Genomic DNA, 22,843 nt, shown 5'->3' on the forward strand with positions numbered 1-22,843 from the left:
TCAACTTTTCAAATTTTCAAATCAATTGGTTTGTGAAGACAAAGCCAAAGTTTTTAATATATTGCTCATAGCACGTTGACTGGAAAGAAAGCAGGTGGATTTTTCCATCTAGATTTTTTACCCTCCTCAAAACACCCTTAAAGCAACTTCAATCTAAAGGCACAGTGAATGTCACAGTTCAGTCCTTTTATGTAAATGTTCTTAGATTAAATTGAGTATTTCATTGATTTTGAGGATAGGCTTTTTATTAATTAGCAAACATTCTAAAAGCTGTTCTTTCCCAAAGGGGAGGCATGGATGCTTCTTCTAAAAATAATTTAAGATATTAATTACTGTCATGTATGAATATTCATGTATTATAATTAGTGTAATATTCATAAGACTGTACTTATTCTGGGGAACAAAGAGATTTTGATGAAAAAAATTAAGTAGCACACTTGGAAACACAGGTACAGTGAACCAAACTGAACTAGTTATTATATTTTCAAATTAAGTTCCCCTTTCTTTTTGGCCTAACCATAGTAGTTACCACTTGAACTGAACTGTTAGAATTTGGAAGCCCATGCAAGAGCAATGGAGAAATCTGAAAACAGAACCAGGAGTCCTTCCACCCTCTTAGGTTTGCTCAGAATTCTAGGCTGATGATTTCCTGTGTCAATGATGTGGCTGGCGCACTGTAACTGTTAACCGGAAGCAGTTTCCCTCCATATCATTCTAGGGCAGCAGACACAGTTGGCAAACTGAGAAGTCCTCAGTCCAAAGCTTGTAGACTGGAAAGGGCTTAGAGAAGTTGGGACACTACGTAAGAGGAGTCAGCTGCTCTAGGTTAGGCCATGGGGTAGAAGCTGTGATGCCGGCAAGATCACCAAGTCGGAGTCACTAATACCCCAAGATGTTCAATCTCTCATAAACGTGACTACTCATTGTACCCAAGGGGGCTCACAGATCAAGACTGAATTTTGTGTGGCAAACTTTACCCAATATAAATTTTCAAATGCTTCTTTTAAAGAAAATTTTGTATGAAAGCAAATTAGGGGAAATGTGGTTCTCCACTAAAACCAGGTAAGCTTCATTTTTAAAGATTATCATTATGCAAAGGAACTATGTAGAAGTCCAAGGTTCACAAGACTACCCTTCCCTTTAAAACAGTACATTATTAAATGAAGCAGACTATTTTGTGACATAACCCAGTGTCCAAAAGCAAATGTACTTATAGTAAAAGGAGACATTCGGTCCTGGCCTTAAAGAGCAAAACTGTTATGAATTCATTTTTCATAAATCTCCTAAGTCTAGCTTTGATGTATCAAATCAAAGAAAAGAGTAAAGGTACATGACAACTTGTCTGATAGACTAAAGATAGAGATATTAACGTCTATGGAATCAAGAATGATTCTTGGTGCTTTCTCAAATACCTTCCCATTTAATCCTTCAAGCAACCCACACAGAATACTCACCTAGATAATACTCACTTCCACTGTTGCCCAGGATGTCACAGCTAATAAGTGGCTTATCCAGAGTTTAAATTCAAATCTGCTATGCTCAATTGCTTTGGTCATGTCTAACTCTTTGCAATCCCATGGACTGTAGCTCACTAGGCTCCTCTGTCCATGGGATTCTCCAGGCAAGAATACTGGAGTGGGTTGCCATGCCCTCTTCCAGGGAATCTTCCTGATCCAGAGACTGAATCTGTGTCTTCTGCACTGCAGGCAGGGTCTTTACTCACTTAGCCACCTGGGAAAACGAAGTTCCTACAAACACCCTCACTGCATCGCTAAATCTAGCTAGGCTCTTACTGTGGGACAATGAGAGTGAAGTCATCTTCTAATGAGAGTATTTTGGTTACAAGACACTGGATCGATTCCCTTTTTTTCCAAACAACTCCCAAGTAAATAATTCATTCATTTATAATTATTATATATATATATAAAATTCATTCATTTATATAATTTATTTATTATGTGTCACACCTCCATTTGGGTATGAACTGAGAGCACCTGCCATTCACAATCCTATAGCAAATGAGGATCTCTTGTCTTCTAGCATTATTACTGGAAGCCCATGCACTGGTACAGTCTCTGAACTTTAGCCAGCCAACATGGTCCTCTAAGCATCACTTCACTGGCACATCTCTGGGACATGTAATGTAGATGGACTTCAGGCTCATAGGTCCTAAACAGAGACTTGGAGTAACCCAGAGGGGCCTGGGCTTTGCCAGACATTCTTTTTGAAGTTGCCTGGCTAAGAGCCAGACAAATACTACAGAGAAGCTACTTTTCCGCTGAAGCACTCAAAGTTTTTGTTGTTTTTGTTGTTCCCTGATTAGCCAGAGTTTTCAGAATAGAAAGTACTGTTTCTTTGAAATGTTCTGGATCTGAAGCAAGACTCTGGGTTGTTTTCAAATTTTGGCACTTTCAAGAAACAACAAGAAAGAGGAAGCCAAAATCTTCAAAAGGCTAAACTACCCAAGGAGAATTGCCTTTAAACTATCATCTCTCAGGTTTAAATTCTTTAGTTTTGAATTGTAGTCTGCTGTCCTCCCTAGAAAATGTTGAAAAGCAGGGAGGCAAATATGCCATTTTCACTTATTGATTATCCATGTAATCTGTTTGAATGTATTAGTTTTAGAAAAAATTTGTGTCCCTGGGGAGTCTACAGCCTCGGGAGTCACTAGAGGAGATATGAATGGCTGGGACTTGTGACAAGCCCAAGACTTATGATTCAGCCAATGTTGTAGGCCAGATCTCACCCAGTCGTCTGCTCAGCTGAGAAATCATGCCGAGTTGAACTAACAATATCAAATGTAATTTTAGGTTTCTTCTATCCCATGATATAATAAGCATTGTGGCTGGGAAAGTTCTGAGCACCCATCTAGAAACAACTTCCATGGAACAATCAGTAAACAATATGTTCAAAAGATTAAAAACATTCTCTCTTCAAAATATTATTTTAGTGTCCTTATGATTTCAGGTTTATTTCCAGTTATCAGCACTCAGTTGAATGAAAATAAGTTATTGTGCTAAAAATTCAGTGCATTTTCAAATTAATGCTGTAATTCTGTCCACTTAAATTTTGATAGAAATAAAAATTATACAGATAGCTACTGCATTTTGATCTTATTGAAAATTACAAAAATTTAAAATTATTTCTCTATAGAAGTAAATAAATAGTGGTTAACAAATTTAGTAATCAGCCATGTAGGCCTGAGATACATACAGTGTCTCAGCCAGATATTGTTCTTTGTGATCATTCTTTAGGCTTATTGAAATGCTAAGCAAATTGATTGATATACACTCATATTTCTAAGGAAATATATTTAAGTAATACAGATTTCTAAGCTAAGACGTGGGAAAGAAAAGAAATGAGAGCAGCTTCTTTAGCATTTCCATGAGAAATATACAATGAGGGCTTTGAAATATAAAAACAGTAGTACAAGTGAAACTTCACAGAATACAATTGTGATGGGTCAGAAGCCACCTCAGTAGAAATTCTCAGCTAACTGTATCTCTGTTAAGCCTTCCAAAGAGAAGCAGAACACAAGAAAACAAGTGTATGTTGCTAGGTAATTTCTAGTACTTTCACAGCCATGCAGATAAGAACTAGGGTTCAAAAGGATGCCTAGGAGTTTGCATCCAAAGAAAAAGCTATGCCAGTTGTGTTCCCCTAAGCAAGACAGGAAAGAAGCATAATGCATTGTAGATTTTTCTTAACAGGATTGAAATTAAAAATTATTTTCTGGTAGAAGTCATGAACTAAAAATTAAATCAACCAAAATGCTAACCATGCGCACATACTAGATAATGAAGGTTGTACTTCCACAGGCCCAGTTTCTCTCAGAATTGTACAGGCGTCAGGTCCTAACAGCTTTCCTCTTTTATAACTTATAAATGTATTGATAAAAACATGAGAAAATGTGCGTACTTGAAAGAATTTCTTCTAACAAATGCATTTGTTTTGTAGTGCTTTGTTTCTTTCCCAGTGTTTCTGTTGTTATTTTAACTCATTTGAGGAAGATGTAAAGATAATTTCTATTATGCAGTGGGAGTGTCAGAACATTTGGTTCATTTAGATCAATGACAAGATTCCTAAAGGGAGAGTTTAAATTCAGTGGCTACTGAAGCATGAAATTTCAATGTCTCCCATCCTCCACCAGCTTGGTCTCGCTCATCCCTCTCCATCCTGCTGTGCTGCTTCCGTGACCCCATGTCCTGTGCAAATGTTTGTCTCGTCCGTCTGATCTTGTGTCTGTCTTGTCCAGTTTTCCCTGCAGTTTTTTCCTGTGTGTCTGTTTGTAGATGAAGGGGCTGAGGATCAAGTGGGTCCTCTACACAGGTTCCCCAGCCACGAACCTGCCACCAGCGGGGAAAGGCGTAGACTCCTAGCCCCCTCCATCTCGGTGTCTGTGCCTGATGATGACCCTTCCAATTCCGATGAGGAGTACTATGAGCATCCTTTGTTCAGCTCACAGTGGACTGCCTCTAGTGTGCTCCCCAGTGGCCCAGCGCAGAGTGCAGAGGCCCACTTAGGCCGGGAGAAAGGTGAACCAAGCATGGTCCCCTTAGCTCCTCCTCCCCTGCCCGCAGCTTTGACCATGTGCATCACCTTAAGTGTGCCTCCATGTGTGGGTGGGAGGGACAGGAGCCTGTTTTTTCCATATGAAAGTGAAGTCCCTATATCGCTCATCTCCATCCAAATGCCTCAACAATTTATATGGAAGAAGGCTGATTTAAGACATGTGAGTGCTGCTTTTTTTTCTTCACAGCTTCTGAGAAGGAAGCAAAAAAAGTTCAAACAAGTATGACTTCTTTCTACCCCTTGCAAATATATCAATAGGGAAAGAATGTATCTTCTTACCCAAACCAAAGAAGATGACCTTTAATATAATTTTTCCATATTATTAGACCAGACTTCAGAGTTAGGTTTCTATTTAGTGCCATGTTAATGTGATAGCCTTTTAAAAGATAAATAATTGTTTAGGGTAGAATAAATGTTATGGAATGAATTTATTTCTCCAAATCACTTAAACATCTACAGAAACTATAGAGGCTTCCTCAGGTGACTAAATCTTGGTTCAGATAAGTAGAGGTGGGCTAAAATGAAGGAAATGCTCCCAAGCTTTTGTCATTCCAGTCTTTCGAAGGTGGAGACCTTGTGTATAGTTAGCTGTGGAGAGGATAAAATAAGTGGGCAGTGGGCTGCAATTTATCTCATTCTAACAAGGTAGTCTTATAAAGAAAAAAATAGGGCTAATTTTTTTTTTGCTTAGGTAAATGTCATTTTGAAATGAGGAAAAATAACTTGCTTAAATGAAGAGTTTATTTTTGTATGGCATAATATTTAATGTAAAGGCAGATAGTTCCAAGGCAAGAGCCCCAATGGTTCAGACATTCTGATAGAAAAATACAATCCATATTGAGTAAACTTAAATGGACTTAAAATAATTAAGAAAAATATGTGAATTTTGAATAAAGAACAGGTGTGGAAATAAACATGATTTATACAAAATGAGAAACTGGAAAGCTAAAAAATTACATGGATTTAGAAAAAATGTAAAATAAATTGATTTCACCCAATAAAGTGACATTAGTAAAGCAGCTATATTAAAAGTCTCTTAGCTTTAATCAAAATCTCTAATTCTATGGCATTGTAAAAATTGCCTTAATAATAAGTTAGAATCTGAGTTATTAAAATGTTACTGACATAGTTAAATTACAAAAATGCAAGTATCTGTGTGTTAAATGTGAAGAAATAGTAGCAGTTCTCATTTTTCCCCATAAGGGCTTTAATGTTTCTCAAAAAATTTCTCTCCTTTCCATCTATAGTCTTCTTCACAGATCCATTTAAACAATATATGATTGTTCATAGGAATTTCAAAAGAATCATTCATTTGAAGAACTATAAGACAGCTTAAATATTTCCCTCTAATTTCTTAAGCAATAAAATGGGATTTATTTTACTGATATTTGAAGTGTAAATGAGAAACAAATGACAGCATAATTCATGGCTTTTCATAAATTTGTTTTATTACATTTTAATTGTTAATATTTTTCTGTATTCTTCAATGGTAGAATGGTTAATCTTTGGGGAGGATATTTTGGCAGTTTTGTTGCCACTCAGCTGTCTTTCCTTGGTGGTTTTGTTTTGAATTGTAGAAATGAAACTTTATAATATGCACATTTTCATTCTTTCTTTAGTGTCAAAGAGAACTATACAAGAACTATATTACTGATATTTCAGTGGTTTGAACAATATGATAACAGTCGTGTCCCAGAGGTAGACTTTTCTAAATTGCAATGAAATTAACTTTTACCTGGACCTTGTTTTTCAAAATATTTTACTTACTTCTTTAAAAATTTGTACATTCTCCAATCATATAAAGCAATGAAGATGAAATTAATTGAGTTAGGTAGTCTTTGGCCTTAAAAATACTAAATAAAGTATGTCTTAAAGAGTTTTGATGGATTTCATGATAAAGTTGATAATAAAGTGGTTGATTGGATATTATTCTGAGGCCAGGTTTTTTACTCCCAAAGATCCCTTTAGCAAAGTTTGCATGTTTTAAATTAAATCAGGAATTCGTATGTAGGGGCTTCCTGCATTGGAGAAAACAGCACATGACTTACAAACTTAAAGGTTTGTTGCAGCATATCAATGCATCTGTCTTTTCACAACCATCTGTTATCTGGCAGTGCCATCTCTTATTTCCAGCCAGCTTTCCACATTGTGTGCGACTTACTGCCATTTCCACTAAGGGTAATAGATCAATAAAACCCTTTCAGCTCTCAAGTTTTAAAATAAATAGCCTTTTAATGAGACTTTAAAAGGCATCATTATTAGACGATTATATTTACTAATTTTCCAAGCAATACATAATGTCCATTGCGTTAAGACATTAATTTGTTCATCCAAGCAGTAAAAGAGGTTCTTGTGAGGTCAATAAAGTAGAGCTGAAAGCGTTCCTTGAATGATATTTCTGTTGTTTCATATATGTTTCTATGGTCATGATGTCAACATCTTTTTCATCCCTAAGAAGAAGAAACGCTAGAGAGTCCAGTGGCTGAGGAAGAGAAACCTGCCACTCTTCCTGAGAAAGAGTGTGGGGCTGCCAAGGTCTCAGACCAGCCCAAGGGCCTCAGTGAGGGCCAAGTGGAGTCTAGTGCGGAGGCCCAAGTAGTTCCTGCAGACAGCGCCTCAGCAGGGGCCCCACAGGAGAAAAGTGTAAAAGAGGTCACGGTCACGGAGGTGTCTCCAGAAGTAAAAACCCCTTCCTCTGCCGGGGAAGGTGTGTCTTTCTTAGGATTTGCATGTGTTTTGTTGCAAGTAATCTCTCCAGCAGCTTATCAATCTGATGCCTTTCCAATGCTATTCCATCGCTGGGTCGTCTCATGATACCAAGACCCCTGTCTGAGACTTAAAGAGCAAAGAGTGTGGCTTGTGCAGGTGCTGTGTGGCAGCTTGGTTTTCCACTGCTGCAGCTGATTCCTGGTTTTACTTTGCCATGATACAATACGCTTTGCAGCCAGGCTGATGACGCTATGTGAGCTTTTTTTCCGCCCCCGCCCCTCCTCATCTCAAATGTTTGCCAGTCACATTGCTAATACATGTATATTTTTATTTTTATTTTGGGGGACAGCAATTCATATGCTTTTCTTTCAAATCGTAGAGGTGGATTTTGGCACATTATTACGGGCTTCAATGGTAGAATGGTTTTTGTTTGCAACTGCAATGTGCTATATTTTTTTTATGCTTCAGTGAATACTGGTTTAGTTTCCTTAAAAGCACCTGCTGATGCTTCTCATATCATTTCCTTTCCATGGCAACCAAACCCTTTGATCATCACCATCTCTTTTGAGTTTTCATTCATCTAAACTTTACTAGAAAATTCATAAAGTATTTATTTTCTATTGTGACAAGACAACACACAAGTGTTTAGGTTAATGATGATCCATACACTTGCCCTTCAATAGATGACTGAATTTTATTAATTTTCCCCAAATCTTCTCCAGACAATTAACATTTAGGCTTAGTGACCACAATGAAATAACTTTGGCTGTAAAATACAAGTGACACTCTGGAGCCTTTTGAATTGGTGAACAAATAAAAATTACAAAGACTCATTTAGTCTCTGTGAAGCATCCCTAAAGCCAATATTGGTCAGTGCTTCACCTGTTGGTCACATTCCAGGAAATGAGGTCATGACCAAGGAGAAAAAGACATTTTAATAGTTTACTCTTACTAAAATTTTGTTATTCATGTAACTTCCCAGTATTAACAGTATAATTCAGATTTTCTTACATTTATCATACAGACTAAGTAATGATTAGGATTTAGGAATTTTGATACATGGTAGAAATTGTCTTGTTAATATTTAGGTCATATCAAACAAAGTCTATAGCAATTATTTATTTGTATTACTGAAATTTAATCTTAGATGACTTCTAAAAGTTTATTCTAGGAACATTTCAATGCCCCCAAAACTGGTCTTGGCATTTGTTAGTCAAGTTAGCTGAAATTATTTAACACATATTATTATAAATTAATTGGCCTTCTGCCCATGGGCTACCAATTCACTTTGCAATGAGAAAAGAAAAAGTTTGGCTGAAACCAATTCTTTTCCATATTTAGATTATAGATTATATAGATTATTTTGTACCCTAATGTTAACTACTTATTAAATTTTCTTTAATATGTAGTTTTTATCTGTAGAAGGCATATGACATTTTTTTCTGCTATAGGACACATCAAGTACTGTTTAGAGACACCAAACAAACAAAGGAAAAAAGAGTATTCAAAATATACTCTTATTTCATTTCTGTACACATTAATTCACAGTGGGAGTTTATTGTAGCAATCATACAAATGTATCTCAGTCCTGACATTTTCATTTTAATTTTTAAATGAATAGCATGCTTGCACGTTTCATAGTTTTTCTTTCAAGCCTACCATTCATTTGCCATTTCAAAAAATAATTTTAAGCTTACTGCCTGAAAGCCCTTGCCTATTATGTTTAAAAATCAACCCAATTACTTCAGGTTTACTTACAGCCTCGAAGATGGAGTTTCATGATCAACAAGAATTGACTCCCTCTCCAGCCGAGCCACTAGACAAGAAGGAAAAGGAACCAGAGACAGAAAGTAAGCCTGGTGAAGACCTTAAGCATGCTGCCTTAGTTTCTGAGCTGGAAACAACTAAAACTTCCCCTGATAAAAAGGACATACAAGGCACAGAAGAAGAAAAAGCACCTCCCACTCTGTTTGGGCACACTCTTGGTGCCAGCCTAGAAGATACGAAACCCAAGACAGAACCAAGCCTAGTGGTACCTGATATTGGCCTTCCTGCAGAGCCCACAGCTGCAAAAGAGCAGAAGGACTGGTTCATCCAAATGCCAACGGAAGCCAAAAAGGACGAGTGGGGTTTAGTTGCTCCTGTATCTCCTGGCCCTCTAACACCCATGAAGGAAAAAGATGTACTTGAGGATATCCCAAAATGGGAAGGGAAACAATTTGATTCTCCCATGCCGAGTCCCTTTCAGGGTGGAAGCTTCACTCTTCCTTTTGACATCTCAAAGCATGAAATAGTTGCAGCAGCAGCATCCTTTGCTCCCGCCCTGTTACAGCCAGATGACCAAAAATCTCTGGAAGAAACTGGTAGCCCAGCAACTGCCAAAGATAGTTCTAAAGTTGAAGAGCCCCAGAAGGATCAACCTGACAAAATAGCAGAAGCACCAGCCTCAGAGGCAGTTGCTGCACCCAAAGATGCTCACGTTTCAATTGTGGAAGAGTGTGTCCCAGAGAAAGTTTCAGGAGAAGAGAAAGGGATGATAAAGGAAGAGAGTGTGCAGATAAAAGAGACTCCCACCCTCAGCGAACAGGAATCTACACTTGCTGAAAAGGAACCTCACCTAAAGCTTGAAGAAAAACCAACCATTTCTGACAAAGAAGCCATGCCAAAAGAGAGTGAACCCCCAAAATTGATAGATGAAGAAACAAATATAATTCAACCTTCCACCGAACACACTTACTCCAAAAAAGAAGAGAAGGGCCAGGAGCCTCCCACAGATATATTAAAACAGGACTCATTCCCTGTAAGTTTGGAGCAAGCAGTTACTGATTCAGCCATGACCACTCAGACCCTGGAAAAAGTCATGACTGAACCAACTGCACTAAGTGAAAAGATTGCCACCCAGGAGCTCTTTGAAGAAAAAGTTGCTGACAAAGATCATAAGGTAGAAGGAGTTGGAGTTGTAACATCAGCTGAACTTGACATGCCATTTTATGAAGACAAGTCAGGAATGTCCAAGTACTTTGAAACATCCGCCTTGAAAGAAGAAGTGACCAAAAGCATCCAGCCAGGCAGTGATTACTATGAACTAAGTGACACAAGAGAAAGTGTCCAAGAGGCTTTTGATACTGTGTCTCCCATGCATAAAGATGGCGACAAGGCACTTCCAGAAGAAGAACCCCAGCCCAGTGCTCCGGCACAAGAAGCAGGGTATAGCACTCTCGCACAGAGTCATCCATCTGACTTACCAGAAGAACCCAGTTCTCCCCAAGAAAGAATGTTCACTATTGATCCAAAAGTGTATGGAGAGAAAAGGGATCTCCACAGTAAGAATAAGGATGATCTGACACTAAGCAGGAGTTTAGGACTTGGTGGTAGGTCTGCAATAGAACAAAGAAGCATGTCCATCAATTTGCCCATGTCTTGCCTGGATTCCATAGCCCTTGGGTTTAACTTCGGTCGAGGGCATGATCTTTCCCCCCTGGCTTCTGACATTCTAACCAATACTAGTGGAAGTATGGATGAAGGAGATGATTACCTTCCAGCCACAACACCTGCCGTGGACAAAGCCCCTTGCTTCCCAACCGAAAGCAAAGAAGAAAAAGAACAGGCAAAGGAAGAAAAAGATACTGGAGAGGAAAATGCCCGAGTCGAGACATCATGTGAGTCGCCTTTCCTAGCCAAAGATTATTACAAAAATGGTACTGTCATGGCTCCTGACTTGCCTGAAATGCTAGACCTGGCAGGCACACGGTCAAGGTTAGCTTCCGTGAGTGCAGACACGGATGTTGCCAGGAGAAAATCAGTCCCATCAGAGACTGTGGTGGAGGAGAGTAGCACTGGCTTGCCCCCTGTCACTGATGAAAACCACATCATCGTTAAAACTGACAGTCAACTCGAAGACCTGGGCTACTGTGTGTTCAATAAATACACAGTCCCCCTCCCGTCACCTGTTCAAGACAGTGAGAATTTATCTGGGGAGAGTGGTTCCTTTTATGAAGGCACTGATGATAAAGCACGAAGAGATTTGGCCACCGATCTTTCATTAATTGAAGTCAAGCTGGCAGCTGCCGGAAGAGTAAAAGATGAAGTCAGTGCTGAGAAGGAAGCATCCCCACCTATCTCTGGTGACAAATCAGGACTGAGTAGGGAGTTTGATCAGGAGAAGAAAGCCAGTGATAAGCTGGATACTGTCCTAGAGAAAAGTGAAGAACATGCTGATTCAAAAGAGCACGCCAAGGAAACAGAAGAGGCTGGTGATGAAGTTGAAACTCTTGGATTAGGAGTGACCCAGGAGCAAGCTTCAGCCAGAGAACTGACAGTTGCTAAAGATGCATCACCTGTCATGGCTGAGAAAGCAGAGAAAGGTCTTAGTTCAGTGCCAGAGGTAGCTGAGGTAGAACCGTCCAAAAAAGCTGAACCAGAACTGGATTTGGCTGTGAAGAAAGCTGAACAAGGTCAGTTAGATATTAAAATCAGTGACTTTGGACAGATGGCCTCAGGGCTACACGTAGATGCTGGAGAGGCAGCAGAGCTTAAACTTGAGGCTACCCAGGACCTCGCCCCCTCATCCACAGCCCCTCCGGAGGTAGATGCATTTATGGGTGTTGAGTCCAGCCACTTGAAAGACGGCACCAAAGTTAGTGAAACAGAAGTCAAGGAGAAGGTGGCTAAGCCTGACTTGGTGCACCAGGAGGCTGTGGACAAGGAAGAATCCTATGAGTCCAGCGGTGAGCATGAAAGCCTCACCATGGAGTCCTTGAAAGCCGATGAGGGCAAGAAGGAAACTTCCCCAGAATCTTCTCTAATTCAAGACGAGATTGCCATCAAATTGTCTGTGGAAATACCCTGTGCACCCGTTGTTTCAGAGGCTGATGTAGCCGCAGATGAGAGAGCTGATGTCCAGATGGAATTTATTCAGCCACCAAAAGAAGAAAGCCAAGAGACCCCGGATATTTCCATCACACCCTCTGATGTTACCGAGCCGTTGCCTGAAGCTGCCAGAGCTGAACCAGCGGAGGCTCAGAGCGAGGAAGAAGAGATCGAAGCCCAGGGAGAATATGACAAGTTGCTCTTCCGCTCAGACACCCTTCAGATTACCGACCTGGGTGCCCCAGGCGTCAGGGAGGAGTTTGTGGAGACCTGTCCTGGTGAGCACAAAGGAGTGATTGAGTCTGTCGTAACCATCGAGGACGACTTCATCACCGTCGTGCAAACCACAACTGATGAAGGGGAATCAGGGTCCCACAGTGTGCGTTTTGCAGCCCTCGAGCAGCCCGAGGTGGAAAGGAGACCGTCACCCCATGCTGAAGAAGAACTTGAAGTAGAAGAGGCAGCTGAAGCCCAGGCTGAACCCAAGGACGGTTCCCCAGAGGCTCCGGCTTCCCCTGAGAGAGAAGAGGTTGGACTCTCAGAATATAAGACAGAAACCTATGAGGATTACAAAGATGAAACCACCATTGATGACTCCATCATGGATGCTGACAGCCTCTGGGTGGACACTCAAGGTGTGCATTATATTTTTCAATTTTCTACTCCCAAGTAAAATCCAGTATCCTAGTGGAAAAACGTTTTTGTTTTTTTTTTTCCATTTTAGACATTTTAAAATGTCCCTTTATCTCTTTATTTTGCATTTTGTTAGACAGATGGAGGATTTTGTACATTTGTTACTAATGTTGTCATTGTTGTTGTTGTCATGGTTTGCTCTGATCCACAGATGATGATAGAAGCATCATGACAGAACAGTTAGAAACTATCCCTAAAGAGGAGAAAGCTGAAAAGGAAGCTCGGAGATCATCTCTTGAGAAACATAGAAAAGAAAAGCCTTTTAAAACCGGGAGAGGCAGAATTTCCACTCCTGAAAGAAAAATAGCTAAAAAGGAACCTAGCACAGTCTCCAGAGATGAAGTGAGAAGGAAAAAAGGTTCATTTCACAATCACTTCTTTATGAATGTTTTTGAAGTAATTCATTATTACTCTTTTGTAGAAGAAACTGCCTAACCGTGGTAACTCATGATTGATGAAATTTCGTTCGGTTTTGCTCCAAGTGTGTATTCTTCTCCTGATGGTATGCTTTCTGTGTTTTCTTATTCATAGCAGTTTATAAGAAGGCTGAACTTGCTAAAAAAACAGAAGTTCAGGCCCACTCTCCCTCCAGGAAATTCATTTTAAAACCTGCTATCAAATATACTAGACCAACTCATCTCTCCTGTGTTAAGCGGAAAACGACAGGTGACTGTTCAATTCTGCAATGTGGCTGGCAAACATAGACATGTATTTTTTTTTTATCTCATTACCTTAGCAGCTTCATTTTGTTTTTCTTCCGAGAATCTCAGCAGTCATGAACAATTTCGCTATTAAGTGTCTTGTATCATTATTCTTTTTTTATCCCCTTCCCTACAGAAGAGATCATGACCATCTGTTTCTTTGTCATGCTCAGACTTAACAGTGATTGTATCTTGGCATTGTGCCCTAGTGTCACGTTCTGGGGATTCCTGTTTTCATTCTGTGTGTTTGGTTAGACGATGGCGATGAATATAACCGTGGTATGCATTCTCATTATTTTGCTTATTTACCTCCCTCATGCTTAAACCCATACATATTTGTCCTAGTTTCTATATTGTTACTGCCAAATCTGTTACTGATGTTGATGAATTTACTGAGGACCACCAAGAATGCATAGGGATTTTGAGATGGAGAATGAAAAGCAAATCTGGGATAAAATTGTGGTTGGAAAATTACTTTGCTTAGCGATGAAAGAAAAAAAAAAGGAAAAAGAAACTGTTTGGTAATCCCATCAGAGTTTATTTTTCATATCCAAAATTAGCTAGGCTTTCTGACAATATTGCATCTCTTGGTTGACATTTTGTCCTTGGAATTTTCTTAAAATGTGTTGGATTTAAAATACTAAATTTCCCCCTATAATGTAGTAGTCAAAAATTTAATAAATTTAATAAACCCCTTCCTCCAAATAGCTCAGAATTTAGGTTTATTTTCTATCTTGCTATCTTCTTATTGTTCTGTCGTCTTCAAATGTACTTTGTTTTTACTGTTTAAATAAGCAGTGGAATAAGGAGCGAAATGTTACAAATCATAATAAAAGCCCCTGTGTAATATCCACAATGCAAACTCTGTTCCTCAAGTTCAGTGCAAAGTATATATTTGAAATGTATAATCATATTAGGGTACTCTTAATTATAATGTTTTATTTTAGTATTGATTAAATGGCACACTTGCAGTTTACAAAGGAGGGTATCAGAGCTTGAGTCAGAAAGCAATATTTTCATTCCATTGTATACACATTAGAAGCGCCTTTACATAAATCTTTGAATGGCTTTAAAGGGTTAGCAGCAGCATTAACCCTTGTAAGAAGAAGAATATCATGGCATTGATGTTTTGTGATAGCTGCTAAAAATTTCAAGCATTTTTAATTTGTGTTCTTCATATAGGAAGTATCTCATATGCTTCCTTCAAGAACTAGTATATGAGGCAGGATTTGAAAGTAGAAGGTTTATAATTATACACAAACCTTGATGATGAAGGTTTAGAATGAGGAAGTAAGAATTATGAATCAACATGACATCTCTAAATTTTATATCTCACTTAGTACATTTTCATTAAACTTGGAATTTTTCTATTTAGAAAAATGCTTCTACAGGTAGAATCTCTTGGTTTGGGCATAAAAATCCCATATGCCATCGAAAAGATGAAAATTATATTAGGATTGTATAATTTCAGAGGAAGTGTCAAATGGTTTGATGAAGTACCCACATGTCATTGGTATTCAATTTGCCACACTGTGAGTAACTTGGCTTTTTACTTCATTTATTAGAGGAAATTTAAGACTTCTGGACTAAGTTAGAATCTTGCTCTTTTTTATTCAGATATTAAGATACTCAAACAAAAAGCATGCACCAAATGAGTGCCGCTGACTTAAACCAAAGCATATATGTCACAGAAACATGAGCTAAATTATAGAAATAGTAAAGAGCCATAATTTGCACTGCTTCTTTGAAAAAACAGTTTCAGAATCTGTGAATAATCTTACTAGCCAGTCCTAAATAGCATAGAACATATTGTAGGCCACTATTATTTTTGTGTTAGAACTGCATATGGCATGAGAAACCTTTTTAAAACTCATTTGGAGTGCTTTTAAGGATAAGTATTTTTTCCTAAGAATTTCTCTCTTGCGAAAGAAAATTAAAGCAAACACACCAGCTTTTTATTTTCTAAGTTCAATTGTTAAATAGGGATAATTTCCCCAAACACAAGGGTTGTGTTCAATTGTGAAAATAGTTAAGTCAAGTCAGGTAAGTTGTCAACAGAAATTATGCCGGAGATAATGGAGTTTAAAATTGAAACCAGAGGTATAAAACAGCAGCAAGAAAAACAACAGTAACAGATGTGGTAATAATTTCATACAGGAAGTGCATGTGTAGAACATGGTCTATTTTATTGAACTTGAAATTCTTCTCCTGTTTTCTCTTCTTGACAAGCTATTTTTCTTCCCTTCCCTTCTCATGTGGCACATTTCATGTCAAACAAATGTGTCTTACTATTATGAAATTCCAGGGGTGTAGAGGAAAAGGGGTTGGCAGACTGTAACAGTTTAAAATATAAAATGCAGAAATATGCCAGTGGCTACATAAAGAAGGTTTGGGAATCTCTGTGAGTATTCTTATGTGATGCCCACCCTAGAACCAAACACTCCCCTTTTCCTTAAATTCTGTAGCATTCGGATAACTGTCCTGCAATTTCCATTCTAAAGGATCTATAGTAATTTAAGGGTACACTGGTAACCGAAAATTACTTGGTGTGCTTATCTGTGCTTTGGTAAACACTGGGTTATAGTAATTAGCACACTGTGTAATGGGAGCCACATGCTGTAATATTGTTATTATTCAGATTTCTTTAATTATTGAATTTGAGTCTCAGTGTAAACAAAATCCACTTTACGTTAGTCTGTTGACAGAACTGAATATCCAAAAGGTATGAAAAGTGCATTTATGTGATCTTTAGCCACTAAGTTTGGGGTTGTTTGTGTCTCCTCTTTCAACAGCAGCAGGTGCTGAATCAGCTCAGGCTCCCAGTGTATTTAAACAGGCAAAGGACAAAGTCTCTGTGAGTAAAATACCTCTTTCCTTATTTTTTATTTGAAGTTCCCTTTGGTATTAGTGGCAGCGTTTTAATAATTTTAGATAAAATTTAGATTTTCGACATCTACTCTCTTAAATCATTCACTCACCCAGCATGATTCTCGATGGCATTCGAGCATGTCCTGGTATCTTCTGGAATGTGATGGTAGCTAGTGAGGGTAGAGCTGGGATGAAGGCTGCCTCTGTTGTTATAGTAAGAAGAAACATATGAAACACCACAATGATATGGAGAAAAATGGAAGAACTCAATTTATTTGCTTTTCATAGAATCAAGATAAACCATTGTAATCAACACCACACTATATTTTACAGCACTTTTTCATTGTTGTTATTATATGTGAGAATTTTAAACAATATAGATAAGTAAAAATATATTATTATCTCCTTATCTAAATATAACTGCAGTTACCATTTTGATGCAAGATATTAATTTTTCTACACGTTTATAGGTTTAATAACAAACATGGAAGATGTGTATCAGTTTTTTAATTATTCACTAAAAGTTTTCTATGTCATTAAACATTCTTATACATCATTTTAATGACTATATAATGCATTTTATACTTTTACAGTGATATGCTTTATCAGTTTCCTATTGGTATTCAAACAGTTTTCTGTATTTTAGTGGTGTTACCATGGAAATCTTTTTTGGCTGAATGTGTCCATATACATTTCCTTGGTAGTTTTCTAATAGTGAAGTCTGCACAATTGTCTTGTAGAAAGGTTGTAGACTTGTTTGTACTCCAGCTGTATATGAACATGCTTGTATTCAGTATTACTAGATATTGCTTTTTCTTTATTTAACAAGTGATAGAGATGAAATATTTTGTTGTTTTAATTTGGTGTATTAAAGATATTTAGCTTCTTTCATATTTATAAATCTTTTGTGTTTCTTATTTTGCAAGTTTATTTTTTATATTATTAATCATGTTTTTTAAACTTTCAAAAGACCAAAGACAATACAAAGTGTTTCTTTCTTTCTTACTGAAAGGAAAAAAGCAATCTAGTGAATTTTAAAATTATGACAAATAATTTGAGTGATATCACAGTGTTCTGGGTCTTAGCCATAATATATAACATGTAAATCACAATTCTTTGTTTGGCTTTCTAAAATCTAATAAAATTTTAAACTTCTACTTTTTGTTTATTATGAAAAACAGGAATTAATTTCATTTATAGCAGAACCTTTTATATCATCTTGAAGCCAAGGAGCTTTATGTTGGTTAAAAAATTATTTGTATATCTGATTATTCTATAAATGTTTTCAGACATATTACTGAAAATAAGGCAATCCATTTATTGCAGTGGTAATTTTCTTTGACCACGCTGTTATTTCAGGATTTACATCTCTTTACCTTCTATTTCTAATGGAGACTAGTGTATTGTGGTGGTTAAGAGCAGGGCTATGAAACAAACCAGATCTAAGTTTTGAACATTTATTAACTATATATAATCTTTTCCTGCCTGTGTCTTAATTTACCAAAAATAAGGGGAAGAGTAAATATTCCTATATAATAAGCACTCTGTAGTTCTTAGAACATAATATTTATTTCAATAAATAGCAGTGGTGATTATTATTATTATTTAAAAAGTAGAACTCTTTAGGAGCGGATATAGAAAGTAAGTCTGAGTTTTCTCCTGACTATAAAAATCATTTTTAAGTATACCCTGTTTGCAAAACCTTTAAGAAATTTTCAAGTCCCTTGGTTTTATTTTGGTTTGGCTTCCTTTTCATTCAGTTTTTTAAACCCCTTAGTACTTATATTTTACATTTTCAAATAAAACATGTATTAAAAACAGATTGTGTTTAAGAATTAGAAATTCAGACTATCAGTAGGTACAAAACAGTTATTTGAGTCAAAACAACTAATGGAAGAAATGAATACTTCCTACCTTGTTATCCATTAAATAGAATTGAATTAAAGTCATTTTCAGAATATATTTTTTTCTCTTTCAAGTTTAAAGTAAAAATGAAAATTCAAAAGAACTAATTAGCATAGAAAAGCAACAGTCAGTGATTTTTTTTTTTTTAATATGAAAGCTTAACCTTTGTTAGAATTACTGGTCTTAACATCTAACTAGAAAATCAACCATCAAAATCAAGGATCCTACTCAATTTGGTAAGAATTTGCATTCCAGTGAGGCTGTAAACGTAGCACATTCTGTGCAATAGCTTCGGTTTCTTTTGATTTCATAATGTAATGGTCAACAATTATGACAGTTTATGCAAAGAATATAAAAATGGCTCCAGTCATTACCCACTTACTGTGCTGTGTTGCTTCCAAGACTGTCTAGTAATTCAAATTATTTTCATAAATGTGTTTCAACAAGAATTAGCATTCAGTGCCCACACTTGTACAGAAACCAAACAAAACCTAACTTTTTTCCTCGTAAATGCCTATCTCAATCTACTGACGAAGAGCGATTAGACCACCATTCTTTCTAACTTTTTCTAATTTATTCTCCTTTTCCTTATAACTTCATCCTCTTCCTATAGTTTCCTAAAATCCCAAGATTAACTCTTATTTACCTCTGATATTCACTGTATCTATCAGAACAGTTCTCTCCGATTTTTCAACTGATCTTTATTGTGAACCTGATCTATCAATATAATCTTTCATTTCATTTGAGATTTTTTTGTTTGTTTGTTCATTTTATTTTGGTTTTGTATCTAGCATGAGATTAGTAGATGTCTTTCATCATTTAAGGCAATCCAGTTACTTCACTTTTCTTTCCTATACCACACTTTTGAAACTTGCTTATTTGTGGATAATGTCAATCAAAAAAGAATGACTTATGCTGACCCAGTTACACTTCCCACTTAAGGTGCTGGGTCTGTAAAACAAGAAATGATTTGTGCAATCTGTGAATACTTATGCCTATGTCAAAGTGATTACAAAGGTTAAAACTTGAGATTAGAAACGTTAGTTTTATTGCTTTTATTGTAACAGCTAAATAATATTAATTATTTGAAGATTAAAACCTCCTTGGCTTTGTCATACTGGTCTGTATTTTAACAGTCTCCCCCCAAGACATGTAGCATGCTATCATAGCTTTCTCCAAAAGCTGTGTATATACATACATCCAAAGCACTTACACTTGTACTTGACAACAGTCTCCCCAGGGATTATCAACACCTGTGAAAGTGTGATTTTCATGGGCAGTCTAGCCAGTGCTGACTTTAATTTTTAGAATTTATAACACATCATAGAAAATGTGTGATTTATTAACATAAAAATGTTTCTAATTCTGTGGTACAACTTGGTCCCTGGTGTGCATTTAACTCATAAAATGAACTCATTGTATTTAAAATCTGCAGTTTTCTGATGGAATCAGTGTAGACATCTAAAAATACATTTTCTCAGCTTAAAAATATATTTTCCATTATTAGGCCTTAAATATACTTGTTCGACAGTTATTGAAATATACTTTGTTCTACAGTTCTTGAAATGCAATCAAAATATTGATTATATATACCGTTTAAGTGCTGTGTTTATTAAAGGAATAATTCTAGTAGAGTCTCAAGATATTTTCCAAATATGGTATCATTATAAGTTCTATGGCTTAACCAGAGACCTTATACATAGAATTTATAAATAATATTTTAATCTATATTCTCATTTTCTGAATATTCTTAGTTCCAGTTAAAAAGAGGTATTCATTGAAAATCTCTTGTTCTCACATAATATACATGTCTGTCATTGATTATAACCATTTATCATGTGTTCTTATTAAAAGTAGACATTTAATTTTTATATGTTTATATGTTTTTTTAATTTTCCTTCTACTTCATAGTTTGGTTTATTTTGTGCTTTTGTTTGTTTTCTTCCATGGCTAGAATTCTACCTTGTCAAAGATTCCTGCCTTACAGGGTAGCACAAAGTCCCCAAGATGCAGCTCAGCCTGCCCTAGCGCGACTAAAAGGGCTACATTTTCTGACAGTTTATTCATACAGCCCACCTCAGCGGGCTCCACAGACCGCTTACCATACTCAGAATCAGGGAACAAGGTAAGGCAGCAAGCCAACCACAGGTGCAGAAAGGAATATAATTTGGGAGAAGGACGCAATTCAGTAAATGTCTGAAAGCCAAGAGTTTCAATCCTAAAGTGTTTGACATATAAACAATATACCCTATTAAAAAACTGATACCAATTAAATGTTTCAATAGTTATAAACAGCTTAATCATTAAAAAATGGAAGTTGTGTTTTTGTAAGATATACAGTACATAATTATTATTTTATATTTAATAAAATTTCAAATACAAACAAAATGTATTTGATATTACATATGACACATATAATCTAAGGATACCAAATTACATAAAATATAATAGTTTGGGCTCAGCATCAGACATATCAGGATTTAATACTAAATCTGCTACATCCCAATTCAGTGATTCTTACAAAAATTAAATTACGTAAACTGTTGAAACCTGTTTCCTCAGCTCTAAAATGCATATAATATTTTGGGGTAAAAATTAAATAATCAATGAATGTAAAGTGCTTAATGTTCTTGTCACATAAGTGCACTATATACAGGAGTGATCATAGTTAAATACTGTACATGCAGTGCCCTTCTGCCAGTCCTTTCTTAGTGATACAGTATCATGCTGATGAAGACTTGTCAGTAAAATTATTAATTACCTGGAGACTACTTCAGCACAGTTTTACTCATGTTATCACTTAGAATTTGAATTTCACAGTTAATTTTTAGCATTCACTCCAAAATAATATATTTTTGTATTCTGAACTCTTTCTAAGTTGTAAAGCAGAAATACTTATTAAGTATGTACAAGTCAGTAGTATGGATTAAAAGAAATTCCTCTATTGGCCCAGGAGGATAATTAGCCAGAGCGATATAACCTCTTTGTATATGAAGATTCACGGGAACCCAACGTTGTTCTGTTTTCTCCAATCAGGATGGAGTTACCAAGAGCCCAGAGAAGCGCTCTTCTCTGCCGAGACCTTCCTCCATCCTTCCTCCTCGCCGAGGTGTCTCAGGAGACAGAGATGAGAACTCCTTCTCTCTCAACAGTTCTATCTCTTCTGCGCGGCGGACCACTCGTAGGTTTATTTTGGTTTGGCTTCCTTTTCATTCAGTTTTTAAACCTTAAGTGGAGTAGCTTATAATGTACTTATATTTTACATTTTCAAATACAGCCTGTATTTACATCGGATTATATTTGCCCTAAGAATCAGAAATTCAGACTATCAGTGTGTCCAAAACACTTATTTGAGTCAAAACAATTGATGGAGAAAATGAATATATACTACTTTGTTATTGGTTAAATAGGATTGAAGTGAAGTAATTTTCAGGATTGTTTTTCTCTTCTTTCAAGTTTAAAGTGAAAAAGATAATTCAAAAGGACTAATCAGCATAGAAAAGCAATAGTCAGGGATTTTTTTTAATATGAAAGCTTAACCTTTATTAGAATACCAAGTCATAAAAACTAACTGAAAAATCAACAATCAAAATCAAGAATCCTGCTCAATTTCGTAAGAATAGGGGCTTTCCTGGTGGCTCAGAGGTTAAAGTGTCTGCTTGTATTGCAGGAGACCTGGGTTCAATCCCTGGGTTGGGAAGATCCCCTGGAGAAGAAAATGGCAACCCACTCCAGTATTCTTGCCTGGAAAATCCCATGGACGGAGGAGCCTGGTGGGCTACAGTATATGGGGTTGCAAAGAGTCAGACACAACTGAGCGACTTCACTTTGACTTTGTCTTTGCATTCCAATGAAGCTGTAAACATAGCATATTCTGTGTGATAGCTTCAATTTCTTTTGATTTCATGATGTAATGCTCAGCAATTATCACAGTTTATGTAAAGAATATAAAAATGCTCCAATCATTACTCACTTACATACTGTGTTACTACCAAGACTATCTAGTAATTCAAATTATTTTCATAAATGCGTTTCTATTACCACAAAAATAGCTGCTGCTGCTAAGTCACTTCAGTCGTGTCCGACTCTGTGCGACCCCATAGATGGCAGCCCACTAGGCTCCCCCGTCCCTGGTATTCTCCAGGCAAGAACACTGGAGTGGGTTGCCATTTCCTTCAATGCATGAAAGTGAAAAGTGAAAGTGAAGTTGCTCAGTGGTATCCGACCCTCAGCGACCCCATGGACTGCAGCCTTCCAGGCTCCTCCGTCCATGGGATTTTCCAGGCAAGAGTACTGGAGTGGGGTGCCATTGCCTTCTCTATTTATTAATCATTTATAGATGCTGAAATCTTAAGATACATTTCTCAGTCAATTCAATTAAAGTGCTGATGGTCAGGTATTAACAACCTTATTAAATCTACTGATGAGCAAACTGACCTTTTAAAGACTTGTCCGGTACTACACAGCTAGTAAGTGGTTGAATTTGGTTTTCAGCCTACTGATAAATTCACAACCTGTCCTCTTAA

General features: G+C 36.8%; 1 protein-coding gene across 35 annotated transcripts in view; it reads left to right on the plus strand.

Moving 5' to 3' along the window:
• Positions 1–22,843, plus strand: part of MAP2 (microtubule associated protein 2) — a 297,900-nt gene that overhangs the window by 249,664 nt on the left and 25,393 nt on the right. For 7 of the 35 annotated variants that reach the window (XM_027565943.1, XM_027565959.1, XM_027565962.1 and 4 more), the window contains 7 exons: positions 7,028–7,279; positions 9,030–12,785; positions 12,995–13,201; positions 13,375–13,509; positions 16,337–16,398; positions 20,272–20,442; positions 21,354–21,498. In XM_027565943.1, coding sequence (XP_027421744.1) covers positions 7,028–7,279; positions 9,030–12,785; positions 12,995–13,201; positions 13,375–13,509; positions 16,337–16,398; positions 20,272–20,442; positions 21,354–21,498 — 4,728 coding nt within the window. The remainder of the gene's footprint in view (positions 1–7,027; positions 7,280–9,029; positions 12,786–12,994; positions 13,202–13,374; positions 13,510–16,336; positions 16,399–20,271; positions 20,443–21,353; positions 21,499–22,843) is intronic. The other 28 variants (XM_027566158.1, XM_027566114.1, XM_027566149.1 and 25 more) reach the window with 12 other exon arrangements.

Source organism: Bos indicus x Bos taurus, chromosome 2 (genome assembly GCF_003369695.1).
Source record: "Bos indicus x Bos taurus breed Angus x Brahman F1 hybrid chromosome 2, Bos_hybrid_MaternalHap_v2.0, whole genome shotgun sequence".
NCBI lineage: Eukaryota > Metazoa > Chordata > Mammalia > Artiodactyla > Bovidae > Bos > Bos indicus x Bos taurus.